The sequence below is a fragment of the Harpia harpyja genome, chromosome 4, assembly GCF_026419915.1.
Source record: "Harpia harpyja isolate bHarHar1 chromosome 4, bHarHar1 primary haplotype, whole genome shotgun sequence".
NCBI lineage: Eukaryota > Metazoa > Chordata > Aves > Accipitriformes > Accipitridae > Harpia > Harpia harpyja.
The window spans coordinates 31,274,944-31,291,179 of NC_068943.1; the positions used below are offsets into that span (position 1 = coordinate 31,274,944).

At 45.7% G+C, this 16,236-nt stretch overlaps 1 protein-coding gene across 1 annotated transcript; it reads left to right on the forward strand.

The window, feature by feature from the left end:
• The first annotated feature begins 5,481 nt into the window (after positions 1-5,481).
• Positions 5,482-6,465, forward strand: CBY2 (chibby family member 2). Its single transcript, XM_052783859.1, has one exon. It carries the CDS (start codon positions 5,482-5,484, stop codon positions 6,463-6,465), a length of 984 nt encoding a protein of 327 aa, XP_052639819.1.
• The last annotated feature ends 9,771 nt before the right edge of the window (positions 6,466-16,236 follow it).

Genomic DNA, 16,236 nt, shown 5'->3' on the forward strand with positions numbered 1-16,236 from the left:
TAGTGCTTAGTAAGTATTAATTAATTTCTCTTGACAGCTTGCGTCAGAAAGTTAGTATCCCAAACTCACTGAGAACCCGAGGAAATGGGTGGATGGGAACAGATGACTTGCCCAGTGTCTAAAATGAAACTAGGACCAGAGGCAAGGTATGAAAGTAGATATTTCCACCTCTCGTTTCAGCTCTCAGCTGACCCAACCATCCTGGCCAGTGTTGATACGAGTACGCGGAGTTTGGTGTTTTGCACAGCATTGCACAGGTGAGGGCTACAGGGAGGCACACAGGCAGCAGTGCTGTGGTGGTGTCCTGGAAGGACAATTAGTCTGAATAGGTGGTGACATAGGTGTGTGCCTCAAGCCATTTATCTGTCCGAAAAAAACCTGCTCTGGAGGTTTTCATTACTGATTTTCACACTGCTGACCAAGTGCATTCACTTCTTCCTGGCGGAATACAACGCTGAGGTATCACCACCTCTCCCTCCAGACACTTCACTGCCTCAAAACCTGAGAAAACATAATTTTTACTCCCTATCATCTCATTATTGTGGTCAGGAGATGATTCAAGATCCCTCAAATATGCAAGAATCTTTTTAGGGACTCAGTGGGATTTGCATCCAGGCTTAATGCCCTGTAGAACAGTGGATGAGTGTGTGGTGAGACGAGCCTGTGCTGACATGAACAGAGGCTGGCATAAATGTGTTTGGAGTGGTAGAAAGTGGCAGTGGATGCTTTTGGTTTTATCAAATAAAGATTTGGGAATATAACACACTTATAAAAGAGAAAAAGAGAGAAGATGCTCCAAATTCAAAGAAACATTATGCTTTTACTAAAAAAACCCCTCGATTATTTTGATTGCAGGCACTTTAACAGGTCTTCTAAACCCAAAAGCAAAGGAAAGGGCTGAACTTGACTGTAGGTACACACCACCATTCCCAGTGGGAAGGAGGCTGGGATGGGGTCTCCAGGGTCCTTCCTGCAAGATCTTCATGGCAGCAGTTCAGACCTCGCTCTCCCGCCCCTACTGCCAGCCCATCACTGGATGGTGACCTCTTGCAGCCCAGCATGGAGCTGAGTTTCCAAACTGGAGAATATTATATGAGAGTGTGTGTGTGTGATCATCCACTCTCTCCCACTGGATCCTTTCCAGAAGAAGATAATCTCCAAGAAGGACAGCAAGGTCAGCTGAACAGCCTGGTGTAAGGTGTGCAGGTAGGATGGGGAATATGGCTTAGGTTCCAATTAATATTTAATTCTTTGTATAGTGAAACAGCTTCACCTGGAGAAATTGAATAGTCTGAAGCTGTGGACAACTCGGGAAGTTAGTTCAAACCCTTCTTCCAGAGCAGGGGTTACTTGTCTCTTGGCAGGAAGGGGAACACACTCAGCATTATTTCTGCCTTTGTAATCTTGTGAATGACATCTCCGTCCTTTTGAGAGTCCAGCTCAGAAATCATTGTAGATGCTATAAAAAATTCTGCAGTGAGCTGTTGCAGCATTTCCAATTCTGACGGATGTGTACACACATCTGATGATATTCACTAAATTTGATCCAAATATATTGGTATTTGAAGTCATAATTTTCAGCAAATAAATGACTAGCCAGAAGAACTTTATCCAAGTTTAAGAAAAATATTGCATAAAAAAAGGCGAAGGTATACTGCTTAGTTCTCAGCAGCTCTGGATTAAGTAGGCTTTGTCTGCTGATCAGTGCTATGCTGCACTTGTCTCTATTAACTCAGTTCCCAGTCAGCTCTTAGACCTTAAAATGTTCATCAGAGGTCTGTTTCAGTGGTCCACAGCCTCAGTTCTTCAGAAGTTCGGATCGGCCATTTCAGTCATCTCTCCTGAAAACTGGCTGCACCTGGGGAGCACCCTTAAATTCCCATCTGATGGCAGGCCAAGCACAAGCACCCCATGATAAAATCTTTTCTTTTCTCTTATGAGGACATTTTCCTGCTTTCCTGTGCAGGATCCTGGAGCTCGAATAAAGGAGAATGCTCCCTGGGGAGTTGCCATAGTAACCTGTGATGTTTTTTGTTGTCTAAGATTAAATATAAGTAAGGGAGAAATTACAGAGAATTTTATACCTGAGTTTATCATCGAACACCAAAGCAGAATGGTACCTCCAACTTCCTAAAAGCAGTAACAGTCACCTTGAGACTGATGTCAAGTCGGTAATTCTCACTGGAAAATAAATTAAGTGCTGTATTTATTATTCAAGAACCCTGATTAGAAAAAAAAATTCCACATCTGAAAGATGTAGCAAATAAGAAAGAGAATGAGATTATTAGAAATGTAAAGACATGGAAGTGGGAATAGCTGCTACAAATAATATTGAAACTTGCAATGCATGAATGCCCTGCGTATTCTATTTTCTTCTTAATAGGGTTCAGTGACAGTCTGCTCTTAAACTTACAGTCAAAGAAAAGCTCCAAACCCATTTTGTCCTTGGAAAATAACTTCAGGTCTCATAGCGCATCCCAGGAAGTGATTTTTGAACATATCAATATCAGTTCAGCTGCAAACATAGTTGGAAGATTCGGAATAAAGACAAAATTTGTTTTAAGAGGGTGTGATGGAGAAAGAATCCACCCAAACTTCTCTCAGTTATGAGCATCAAAGACAGATCAGGAAGTCTGGGATCAGGAAAGGGCATGAGAGCTGAGCTACCCGAAAGATGATTTCCATGAGAAATAACCCAAAAGCGCCATGCTGGGAAAAATCAAAGACAGTCCTGGGAGGCCAGCAGGGAAGGAGCGCAGAAGTGGGTTGTGCAAGGAGGGTGCTCAGGAGCTCCCAGCTCCCAGGGGCCATGTCCCTGCCAGTTCTCGCATCACAATCGGTCCTCTCTGTCCCCCCCAGCCACCCTCGGACACCCCGGCAGCAGCAGGACCTCAGACTGGGCTGCTTGGCAGCGGCACGGGGAGAGGGAAGACCACCGGCCCCGGTGAGCAGGTAGGCATGTGCCAGGCGTTTAATTTAGTGCTGCTAAATTACCCAGCCTGGCTCGATTTCGCGTGGCTTCCCCCGCCGCCCACCCAGCATTTCCTGGGATTATTTAGTTCAGAGATTTGGGGGAAAACGATACGGGAATTGGGAGAACTTGAAGCATCTCTCTGAAGTCTGGGTTGATGTCTCCCCCGCAGTGCAAAAGAGCTGACAGAGCTGCTGTCAAGTTGAACTGTCCCCAAGATAATGTCCTTCAATGCCGTATATATTATACATTTCTGTTTATCCTGAAAACATGCCTTCTAAACACTTTAAGCCTAAGTGACTTTTAACGACTCTAGCTGCTTGCCCATGATATGCAGTGGCAGGTGGGTCTGGGCTTATGATGCTGGATGTTTTCTGCTTCTCCTCTGGATATTTAGGGGTCTGTTCCCCCTGTGGCTGATTTACCTCCCCATCTTCGGGCTGTTGGTGGAAACAACGGGACTGGGCAACCCCAGGGAACGGGATGGGTCGGAAAGGCGGCGGGGGAGAGGGTGCAAGGGAGGGAGTGGTACACGGCTCTGAACATGGCATAAGTGGAAACAAAACCCTCCAAAACTGGGAGTTTTGGGGGAAATCCCTTTTAGCAGAGGAACGATATTACGAAAACGCAAGTCTGATGTGTGATAAACCAGCTGGTGATGTGGAAGACAACCCTGAAAGTCAGATGGAGACCCTATTGCAATAAAATCAAGTGTTACTGCAAACAGACATATATTGCAGTTTCCCTCTCCTGCATGAAGGGATTTTGTATTATAAATGCAACCAATAATTCTCTGAGCTTTTGGACAAGCTTGGGAGGGGGGTGAAGGAAGCATCTATGGATGTTGGCTCTCAGAAGCAACCTGGAGGAGCCCGGAGAGGCAGTGGAGATGGCAGGGAAAGCAGGGAGCAGCAGGTTTTGGAAAGGAGAGGGTGAGAATAGGGCAGGACATGCACAATGTAATGGCAGAGCTGGAAGGTATGAGGAGCTCGTGCCTAACGCTGGGGCCAGAGACACAGCGGCAAAATTCATGAAGGTAAAACTCTCCTCACCAACGGAAAGGCAGAACTGGGTTTGCCAAGGGAAAGGAGGGGAGCTGGGGGACCTCAGCAGGGGAGAGGGGTAGACCTGGGTGAAATTTGACAACCAACTTTTTTTTTTTTTTTAACTAGAAAAAAGCACGTTTGTGCTGTTAGAAACACTGCGCAGAAACCCTAAGAATTCCAACAATTTGGTTATAAAAAATAGTTCAACCTCAGTTCAAATGACTTCATCATAAAAATCACACAAATTTAATTTTGGTGAAAATGGCAGAAAATAAGATATTCTATGGCACAAAACACATTTTTTTTGTGGTTTTTTTTTTTTTCTCTTGCAAAAAGACTGAAAACCTTCATTTGCCCAGGTTTACTCATGACTAGAAGGTGATTTAAGCCGCAACATTTCAGGTAGAGGGAAGAAGGGAAGAGTGCTGAGCAGATAAGTCTGAGGTTTCTGTGACTGAAATGAGAAGCATTGGAGGTATAGCGTGCAGTGTGGATTTTAAAGAGATGGGTTTTCTGATGATGTGAAAAAGAGGCAGATGGACTGTAGGAAAGAGATGAGCAATCACTATTGCAAGGCTAGAAAGCAAGAAAAATAATGGAGCTATCAAAGGATATAAAGACAAGAGTGATGGGAGGAATGAGAAGGAAAGATGGAGAATTATCTATGGGTTGTGACAGTTTCTGGATCATGGTGATGGGAACTTGTCAGAAAAACATGCAAAGACCAACAGAGCTCTCCTGGCCTGATGTCCCAGGGCTGGGGTTTGGAGTTTTAATTATTTGTGCATATTGTATCACTTGGTGCTTTTCCTGTTCACAGTTCTGTGGGTTTTAAGATCAAAAAGCACAACTGTCACTGCAGTTTTGTGGTGTCCTGTTAACAGAGGCTACTGGGCATCAACACAAAAAGCTTCTCTCAAGGCCAGTTTTTCACTGTGATGCTTTAAAAATGTTTTATTTTGAAAAGTTGGTTTCAGCCCCATAACAATTTTTAATTCGTCTGTCAGTCATTTGGGAACAGGTTATTCTGAAGCACAAGATATTCTTACATTTTACTCCCTTTCATGTCTGTCAAAATGAGGTAGAGAGATAAAAGGAGAGTCCAGGTTTTTATACCAAAGCTTGTGGTGCTGCCATAGAGCTGCTTTATCTACCAATGCCAATTTTCTCAGCTTCTATAAACTATGTTTCTAGTGTATTTCTTACCTTTCAGAGCCGAAGGGGCAACACGGTCGACTGTGGGAACTGACTTATTTGCTTTTTCCTGTCGTCCAACGTACTTTAATTCTGACCTTGAATTTTGGCAGTAACTCTGTGCATTTGTGTTCCCTGTTCTTGCAGTTCTAATCAAGCTTCTCCAGCTCCCCTGTGTCACCTGCTCCTTGCCAGTGGACAGTGGCCTCTTGCAGAAGTCCTGGAAGAAGTCTTTTCACACAGTCCTCCTCAATTTACTAAATAAAGGCCATGTCTGCTTTTGATCTGACGAACCAGAGCATGCAGCGTACAGATCCTGAGATAGAATATATCACCCCACGGATAAAACTGAGGGATGAGGTGTTTGTCTTTGTGGATGGTAAATGGGTGAATGAGATCTACTGCCAGCCATCCTTCGCTTCCCACCGGAAAGTCTTCAGCAAGAAGGCACAGAATGAGTGGAGCATCTGGGAGGAGAACAGAGCGCTCTGGGAGGAAAACCAGGTCCTCCAGCTCGAAAACAGGATGCTCTGGGAAGAAAACAGGGCTCTGCAATGTCTCCAGTCACAGAACAAAGCTGTCCAGGTTATTTACACTGATGCCATTCAGCAAAGCCTCCCGAAGGAAAACAAGCCATTCCCATTCTTCCAAGAGAGGAACACATGCTTTCAGGTCAGCCCAGGCAACAAAGCTCTCCGGGCGGTCCAGGAAAAGAATAGAGTCTTAGAGGATTTCCAGCAGGAGAATGAAACAGTCCCCATCATCTGGAAAGACCAACAAGCCACCACAGTCCATGAAGAGAGCAAAGATGCCAGCTCAGATCTCCAGAAGGATGCTGACACCGTCGCAGTTGTGGAAGAAGGTAACCCTGGCCCAGCGCCCCAGCAGGAACATGAAGCTAAAGAGAAGAGCACCACTCCAACCCAGAATAAGATCAAGTCTGCCCAAAGCACGCAGGGTGAGTATGAAATCCTCTGGGCTCTCCAAGATTTATATGAACTCCTCCACGTCTTCCTGAAAGTGAACCATCTCCTTGGGGAGAAGCAGGGCTGTCACGTTCTCTATGATGTGAACAGATCCTTCCAAGAAGATCACAACAAAATGAAGATGCAGCTGAATGCCATTAAAAACACCGTGTCAGACATTACGGCTCAAATGGAAATGCTGGAAAAGGAGCTCATCGCCATCACTTCCCCAATGTATGAAGCAGCAGGACAGAAGCTGGCAACTGAGCATCAGCTTGGAGAAATGTGAAGCTTGGTGCTAAGACCTGCTAGTTCAATTTCCTGGAAAGCTTCTCTCCTTGTTTCAGGGAACCTAATAAAATCCCAGTAGAGCCTGAAGACATCTGGGGAACATTGTGTTATTCTGAAACTTTCTTACATTACTTAGATGTATTTCACCTTCTGACTATATAGTGTGGGTGACTGTCATGAATTTGCCTAGTGTCAGGAAAACACTTTTTTCAGCTTTTTTTTTTTTTCAAAGTTTCTGATAATAAGGCCTAGATTCTCAAAAGATAATTCATGCTTTCCACACTTAATTTGAGGTACCTTATGTTGGCCGTGTTTTTCAGAGGGATGGGCATTTCCTGAAAATGAGGACCCCAACTGTAAGCTGAATTTGCATCCCTGGTGGTCCCTTTCCTTCTTATGTCTGGCCAAGTTCAATGGCTGAACTCTGTCTTCTGCCATGCACCAGCCTTCCCTCTCACACATGGTAAGGAGTGGATCATGGAAAATGTAGCCTCCCAGATCAGACAGGCCAATGAAAGACAATAGGACACAGAAAAACACACTGTATGTGCCATGTGTATACATTCTTGCTGTCTCCTTTTCCCAGTCCCACATTCCCATTTAAATTGTTGTCTCTTTCCCTTGTTTAAAGCTCCTCCTCAGAAAAGAATCTATCTCTTGCCTCAGAGCATAACAGAACCCTAAAGCACACATCGCCCACCAGAACAGCATGTCCCCTTCCGCCTTGGTTATTTGTAAATTACCCTCATTGTTTTGTACCTTAATTAAGCTTAATTCTTCTCAAATTGCCTTGTTTTTGTACACTTGAATAACCCTACTGATTTCAAGTGAGATTATTATTTGCTGATAAATGGCACTTTTAGGATGCAGTGTGTATAGGAAAGACTGCTTAGTGTCTTATTTATAGCTCGCTGCTAAAACAAAATTCCTGTAGACTTTGGTGGTCTTTTTGGACCAGCTCTTCTTTGTGGCCAGGAATTAAGCGTGTCTTTGTCTGCAAAAAGTCATGTGTAGTTACGGGGCTAACAGCTCTCTAGCCTGGAGGAGCAGTGATATTTCTAGTGGTACCCCAGGGCAAGGGAAAGGGCAATGTCCTGCCCCGGCGCAGCAGAAGCCCCTGGGCAGCTTTGTGAGTCTGAGCTGTCTTTCTGAAATCTTCCATTGGACTTGGAGACGTGAAAGCAGGACTGCACGTACCACAATAACTTGCTGAAGACTGGGTTGGGGTGAGCATGTTGTGACATTCAGTCCCGATACCCTCACCAGCCCCGCTCCATCGCCCAGTGGGTCCCCATCAGCCAGACCTCCTCTGCACCTTGGTCCTGCTGCTGCGTCTCTTAGAGTTTTTACACCTTGTCCTTGCAGTGCCTTTTTGTTCGAATGTCTGACGATTTCCCTCCTTTGTTTTAAACTGTTGATAACATATCAACTCAGCAGTCTCCTCGCCATGGGCTTTCTTCAGCTTTGCTTTTGTGCCTTGCACAGCTTGGCAGCCACCAGACTGTCTTGCATACAGACCAGCTGGTGGGACGCCTGCAGTTCACCATTAAGCTGCTTTCGGCAGAACTGGCCCATTGACTTGACAGCTCAAAAATTTGGGCCCTGCCTTAGGGATACGGCCCCAGAGAAAATGAAGGGAAGTCAGGGGTATGCCCTCACTTGTGACGGAGGGGGAGGGAAAGGAAAGAGTTGTCACGCTCACGTGGGTGCTGAGGCTGTGGGGTCACTACTTCTGGGGAGAACTGCCTGTTTCTGGACCATCGCTGAACTGTCGCGTGCAATCGTAGCCTGGCAGGGGTGGACAAGAAGACTACGGTGAGAAATGTGGGTCCCAGCTCATAGTCCAAGGGCATACTCACAGCCCTCTGCTACAAAGTGCTGATGGATGAGGGAGGATCCCTTCTCCCAGGCATCATGTTGGGGCCACAAGTGTGAATGGAGCAGGCAGCAGGGCCACATCTCCTGCACAGAGCACTGAGGTCCCTCTGGATTTCTTGAATAGCCAGGTAACGTGGGTTTTCAGCTGCTCCACAGGTTGCCAAAAGCAGCATTTCGGTGGCCATTCCACGGCTTAAGCTGGTACTTGGCTGTATATCTGCTCACACTATGAACAGACACACCAGCCTCAAGTGACCTGCTGGCACAGGAGAAGGAGAACCTGTTGATACGCACATGTTTAAAAAGTCTGGTCTCAATTGTGTGGCCAGAGTGTCTGGAAATGCATTTTCCTCTCTGTCTTGGACATCTCTGGTGCAGTGCAATTTGTCGCAATCTTTCAGGCAGAATACGGGAGAGTCTTTAGGTAATCTAACAAGACAGGCACAAGGAGACTTCTGCAGAGCAATTGTAGAAGCATTATTGTAAAGCAAAGGGAAGGTTATCGTGAGGTTTACCTCTTTGCAACAGGACCCAAGCAGCAGCTTGTCACTCTAGTTTATAGGTCTCTAAGTGATTTGGCACCTATTATCTTTCACCTTGTATTTCACTCAGACACCACCAGGTCAAATACCAGCGATGACTGTTTACTTCAGAGGCTTGAAGTAAGGGGCATTTTCTTCTGCTGTTAGGGCTTCAAGGAGCTGAGGCAAATCTTCTCTCATGGTTGAAGGTAAGGGGCTGGCTCTCAGCGATGCAGGGGAACGGAGGGCTGTGTGTGTAAGGACCAGGCAAGAAGAAGAGGGCCTGGAGCAATGGCCATTAATAGAAGGATGCGCAGCCAGCAAGTTGCTCCTGCTTAATGACAGGATTACAACTATATATAGATAAATACCTCAGCCCCGTGCTGGGGAACATGTTCGTGCTTCTGTGCCTTCACACTCCTTTTCTCCTGGCTGTCCCCCTCACCGTGTTTTAATGTCATATTTGTTAAGAGGCAGGAGGTGGTCTATGGACACCCTAATGCTGAGATCCGGAGAGGAGTAGCGGTAGTGAACCAGCTTTGGTCATGTGTTTGTATTTTAACAAAAAGTGATCTGTGTCCTGTTAGAAGAAATAAACTGCTCCTTTGCCAGTGGTCAGGGCACTGACTCCTGCCATGTCCCTGTAGATGGGCAGGAAAGGCACATGATGTGCAGCTTTCCACCAGGCGCTTGGGAAGAGTCATCTCACCTAACGTCAGGTGTCCAGGAAAGGAGATCCAGATCTCAACTAGTCACCTTGGGCTTCCTTTCTAGCCTGTAGGAAGAAATGGGCACCCTCAGGCTGTGATTTGTCTGACCTCTCTTGGACATCCATTTTAGGATGGTCTGAGTCACCAGCTGGAGTCACCTGCTTCTCTCTGTTGCCTCTGTAATTGCTTTGGGGGCAATTAGCTCCAACTTAGACGTTCAGTTTGGAGCTCTCTGAGTTGGAGGGGACATATCCTGCTCTCTGAGTTTGGCAGTCCCGAGTGGAGAAGGTGCTTCACCAGGTGGTGAAGTGGCACTGCCCATCCCAGTCCCTGGCTTTGCTTTCTGTGAGATGCCTTCATTAAGCAGCTGACTCTGATCTCTCCATTATGAGGGGAAATTATTACTTCGTGAATAAAATTGAGTTAGTTTGGGCAGAGCTTAACCGTCAGGAACACGTGTAGGATCCTCAGGGAAAAACGCTACTTCTCCCAAACGCTAGCAATGTTCCTGGAGGGAATTACGTCTTGTGAGCCCTTTGCACTTTGATCGCTGCTTTGGATCTTTGATCTTCCTGGTTATAAAAGGTCTATACCTGGTGTATGTTTTTTGGCATCTCTCAGAGAGAAGTTGAATTGACTCCTGCCTTAAAGGTTTCTCAAGTCTGTCCACATGCTGAGATATCAATGCCCACAACGACTGCCCAGCGCCTAATCTTGTAGAGGATTGTGTTATAAGCAAACGCTCAAAATCCCAGAAAGTACCAAATCTCCAATCTGCATTTATTCGGTTACAAACCGGACAGTGTTGGTGACAGTGGTGGAGGATCGCTTCTGGATGATGGGAGAAAAGCAAGCGATCACGAGTATTGCTCGGTCTACATGAGTACTGCTCGATCTGTTACTCAGTGTCAAGAGCATGGATGGTGAGACTTGGCTGGGTTGCCTGCAGAGTGTCACAGGACTGCACGGGACAGTCCTAAGCACTGCCATGCTCTGCTTTGCTCCGTGCCCCCAGCGAGCGGCATTAACCACTTCAGTGGGGTCGTCACAGCATCCTACAGGTCTCCATCCAGGGTGGGTGCTGGTGGGGAGAGCTGGGTCCACAGCTGTTGCAGCTTACTTAAAGTACACATAGAGGAAAAAATGCAGCAGTAGGTATTTACAGGAACAACTCATTAATTATCGTAACATTTAGGCAGGTTTGGGAAGAAATGGGGTAAGCTTGATTTTTTTTCCTAGCCTGTTCACTGATTTACAAGTCCCTGGAAACTGAGAGCTATTCTGGTTTGAAACGGATGGATGTCATTCTTATGCTGCACAATTTACCTTTTGCAGAGAGACAAACTTTCTGTCTCTCTACTTCTTATTGTTGCTGATTAGCTCCTTATTTTTACACTACTCATTTGTCAGTACTATTTTTGGAAAGCTGGTTTTTTGGCAAGGTCATCATCAGCCTCTTGCTTCCCTGTAAATTGGATTATTGCCTGTAGCTGTGCAAATGCTGACTTTCCTGTTCTCGTTTCTTATTAGGCAGTCTAATACAGCTGGTTTTGTACTGTCTTCATATAACACCCACCCTGGCCTTTTGTGCTTGTCTTAGCAGCCCCACCACATCCTCCCATCCCTAGATTGCAATTTAGGAATTTTTTCAGAGTGTTTTGAGCTTCCTTGAGCCCTGGCTTGCTCCTGTTCACTGCTGAAGACAGTTTTCCCAGAGTGTTGCTTGTGATTTCATGAAGTTGGGGATGTGCTTCAGAAGCTGTGGCACTGGCCAAAACCCATGCTCTCCGTGGTGGTGCAGGCTGTTTGTTGGGGTTCTCAGCAGCCTGGTCTGATCTTCCCAGTGTCGGTCCCAGTTCAGCACATCAGCACAGAATTAGCTATGTGTATACTTTTAAATGCAAGAAACAGTGGAAGTCGTTCACTCAACCTTTGTGCTGAAAGGGGGCTAGTCCTCTTCTTTTTTTTGACGTTCACATTTGAATGCAGACTGCTCACAATATTCGTGCAGTGGGGTGCAAAGAAAGTGGGGGAGCAACTCTTTGGCTAAGCTGCAAGAAGAGATTGTTACCTACAAGAGGCCATTCGCTGGTTTTAAGGCAGACAGGTTTAAAACACTACCGCGGTTTCCAAATCGGTGTTCATCCCACCAAGGTGGAGGCACTTAAATGAAAGCAGTAATTGAGACCCATGGCCACCTGAGGTGGCTTCTGCAACTGATGGAGAGAGACAGGGAGACCTTCAGTGCCAAGAGGGGATGAGCCCCTCTCCAGGGGTGCAGGTCTTTCCCTGCCGGCTGTGGAAAGCCTGGAGTGGCCAAAGTTAAGTGGGAAAAGCCTGGTCCTGAGCAATGGTTACATCCCTTAATGCATTTGCCCAGGCAGCACCTCGAGGGATACCGAAGGAAAGGGAGGTGTGGGAGCAGTGTCTTGGCAGAGGTCACTTGTCTCGCTCGCCTTGTAAGCAGAAAGCTAAAGCTCAGGTCCTGAACCCAAAATCAGCTCCCCGGCCTGATCCCGGTGGCTCACAGCCAGTTACCCAGCCTCGGAGTTAGGGATTTAGCCACCGAGCAGGTTTTCAGTGTTGCATCTGCGTGTTTGGTCCTGCGCTCCTTGATGCCCATGGCAAAACTCCAGCTGAGCCGAGCTTCAGCAGGACAGAGGATCGTAGTTAGACTGCACAAATAGCGCAACCAAATCTCACCAAACTCATTGAAAACATATGCATTTTAGCTTTTCAGCCTTTCCATGCCTCTGGGTTAATAGGTTTTGTTGTTATTTGGGCTGCAGAAAGTAAAATAGCACTTCCAATTTTTTAGAAAAATATAATTGACAGAAATGTTTTCTAAATGCAAATTGAACATCTTCCTTTTGATCGTGGGCTATGCCAAAGCTCTAACATACATCTTTGATCTTATGGCAGTGTCTGGAGAAATTATGGGATTCTAATATGGAATAATAGATTCTCATCAAGACTTCTAGCTTTAGGAAATTGTTTAATCTCCACTCTTAGTGGCTGTTTCTTTGATGCAGCTGTGACTGAAGGGTCCCAAGTGCTGGTAAAAACAGCTCACCAGCTCAGAACAAAGCTGATTATGTAAATTCTACATTAAGATTCAGCTTCAATTTAATTTTATTCTGTAAATAAATATCCCATTAACATCCATCTGTTAAAAGTCAGGTAAAACATTTTCAAAACCTCCACTGCTATGACAGATGTGACTGTACCATAAATAGTGACGGGGTGGTGGCATGAGGACATCAAAGTATAAAGTGCAAAGCACATTTTAAGCAGCAGGGAAAGTGATAACATTTATTATTACAAAAGGGACCTTGTCTGATTGTTTGAGACAGACAGCACTTCCATTTGCGGTTGTACTGTTTGCATCATGCAAAATGCTTTCTCTGATCACTGTCTCAGAGATCACTAATAATTATATCTCATTAATTCACTTAAAATATAAAAACATTTCAGCTGATGAAGGTCATTACTGAATGATGCCCAAGCCTTGGCTTATTATCTTTTTATTTCAGCAGCTTACTCGTGAGTAGTCATCTTCCCTTGGTCTCGCTGGTACTCCACCACCCACATTTTAAAAGATTAGACTGATCAGGAACAGAATGATGAACCCTGACAGGTTTTCTAAATTACTCTTGGAAGAGTACAAAAAGGTTCAAGTGCTCTTAACCCATAGCTATTTTTAACTATTTTAAATAATCAGAGATTTCATGGGCGCTGCAAAAGAGCACTCGACAAAGAAGCGGGTAGGGTATTGGAGCAGATTTCACTTATACTGGAAGTATAAAACTGTGTGTCTCTGTCAGCTGGAGATGAGAAACAGGTTCTTTATATATTCTTTAACACCCTAAAGGAAGAATTGTAACAGCGCTAATTTAATTCCATAAAGAGAATGGAAAAGTTATTTTCTTTGGGACACACTGTAGGGAATGGTTAGAGGTAGTGCATTGTTGTACACCGCCAAGATGGAACGAGCAAGGGAGAAAATGCAATTCTTCAAGGTACTGTCAGACTTGAATGCAACCTTCTAGTGCTCTGCTATTCCACCGAGGCTCCTTGTTTACAGGAAATCTGCACCATATGTGCAAACCCTTACTGCTTGGCGGAAGCTAGCCTTAGGCATAAAATTGCATGCCTGTAAATACCTAATTGTTGGTACAACAAAATACTGTATGCCGTGCTAAAGCTGACAGCCTAATTCCCAGTAAAACCAGTGTGCGTTAATGCCGCACTGAAACCTTTTTACCAGAGCAAATAAAAGCAGAGTCTGGCACAGGGTTTCAAGAATGGTTTACTGCTCAATTTAAATGTGTTTGCAAATCTGAGACAGTTCAGTGGTTCTCCAGGTATCACATATCACAAGCCATGTCCTCATTCCTGTCCAATTTTCCATGGAAAGCATGAGGTCATGGGCACTGTAGATACAGCTGAAGAATATCAGTGGCATTATGGGCTCTCCCCAGCTACCAGTATGCAGCAAGTCTGTACATTTGACTGTACATTTTTTTCCACTATCTTAGGCTTTCGTCTTCAGCTGGACCTCCGGCGGTGTGGGTGTAGGGCCATGAGTAGAGGACCGTGGGGCTTTGATCACCTCCCACATCCCCAGCTGTCATAGGTGCAGTCAGATCAGAAAAGGGAGGTTATCCCACCCCACCAGGCCAGAGCCAGGGCTCTGACCGGCCACGAGTGACCTCTGCAGAGGACACGGTTGGAAGGGGCCCTGAGCTTCACGGTATTCAGCATTGCCTTCCTTCCCGTTGCTGGTTGAGGTTAGGAAGGCCAGTGGGGTTCCCTCCTTGAATATCCACCCAGGCCTCCCCTTCTCCCCCATGTGAATTGGTTCTTCTGCCACCACACCTATAGGCACGTCTTGGACAGAAACATCATCTTCATCACACGTCCTCCAATCCTCCCAGGCTGCAGAGGTACCAGCAATCTGGGGAAGCTGGACGGTAGTAGGGGAAGGCGTATTGAACGTTGTTGCTGCAAGCAAAGCTTCGTTCAGGTGTGGGCTGAGAGACCCTGAGGGGTTTCTTGGCTCTAACACCACTTGTGAAATGCAACACACAAATGCAACCCTTCTCAAGAAGGTCGGACACCTCATTCACAACATTATTCAGGCTGATGTGCTATGCCAAGGTGGGGCGGGGGGAAGCAGCAAGCGACCCTGCTAGAGAACATGTCTAGACCTGGAGCACTGGATTGACCAAGACTGCCCAAGAAAGTACTATTTTCTGGCACGGACACCAGCTATTCTGTGAGTGGAAAGCTCAAACTCCTTCTAGGAATAAACACAGATAGAGCGTGGATGCACACAATCCATGGAGGAGTTGTTCTCTGCGCAAATGAACAGCCACAAACAAAGCAAGTGTTGCATGCTCTGTACTCTTTTACAACATATAATAATCAAGGTTTCATCTGGGCTGGTTTTCAGAGGATTCAGATGCAAAACGTAAGTTAGTCTTCAAAAAAATATTTGTGTTTCTGTCCTCTTGACAGCCCCTGCCACAGATTTGCTCTGCCCCTCTGCACATGATGTGACACCATGGTTATCCATTTCCTCACTATATTCCTAATCTCTCCTCAAATCCTTTCCCACTTTTATGTCCTAAACCCCAAGAGCTGTACGTGGGACAGGTTGCTGTAAGTCATGTAACACGCATGTTGAAATCGATACTTTTCTGAGGGATGAGGTTCCTGGGGACCCTTGGATGTGTGACTGCTTTTGCTAGGATCTAAAACTGGGCTTGGATTTCAAGCCCAAAACTGGTTTCAGGAAATGACTTGAATGCAGGACTGATCAGAGCTATTTCTGTTTCACTTATTTACTTTTGGCAGGGAAGAAAAACTTGCCACAGCTGATGGGTTCCGCATCTTGCGGCAGGCAGACAGCAGTAGGACTGCTGGGGCTGGGTGGGCTTGGTGAATGCCCCCTTCACCCCACACTCACAAAGGGACATTTCCGATTCATTACATGTTGCCTATCCAGAATGAAAATCTTTTTAAAAGAGGATTTTTAGAAGACACGCGTTATTCTAATCAGATGCCTCTGTGATCTTTGCAGCAGAGAGGCCAGGGATTGTTGGCAAGCTTTATTGAGTATGACTTAAATGCATTAGATTAGAAAGCACTCAATTTAGCTGGTTGTTTTTCCTGACTTGCTTGGCTACTCCAACCATCTCCCCCTCCTGCTCCTTTATTGTGATGGAAATGCCGTGAGGCTGGCACGCAGAAAAGACTACATGTCAGCATATTCAGGGTCCTAAAGGCGAGATGCATCTATGATTGCATACCACAATGATGAACAGAATTCCAGGGCTTCCTAATTAACCTATCTAATTTATCTTCCCACCATATGGTAAATCGGAAGTTAAATACAAGAGAGGAGTAATTCAAAGCCTCATTTTCAGAAGGTCAGCCTTGCAATTTGCACAGACTCTTTCCACCTGGGATCGAAAAGCAAGCTCAGATAAAACTGATGCCACCTCCAGCCATTTGCTGGGGTAAAGGGGAGTGGGGAGAGCTGCAAGTACGCAAGGAAGTCTTTTGCAAGTGCAAACATGGAGGTGCAATTTTTACAGGTGAAAAATGCTGTCAGGCAAAAGGGAGGGCCAGGCCTTGCCCCGTTTGAAATGTTTC

What these genes read in the sequence shown, in the direction of transcription:
- CBY2 (XM_052783859.1), top strand. Translation starts at nt 5,482, where the DNA reads ATGTCTGCTTTTGATCTGACGAACCAGAGCATGCAGCGTACAGATCCT.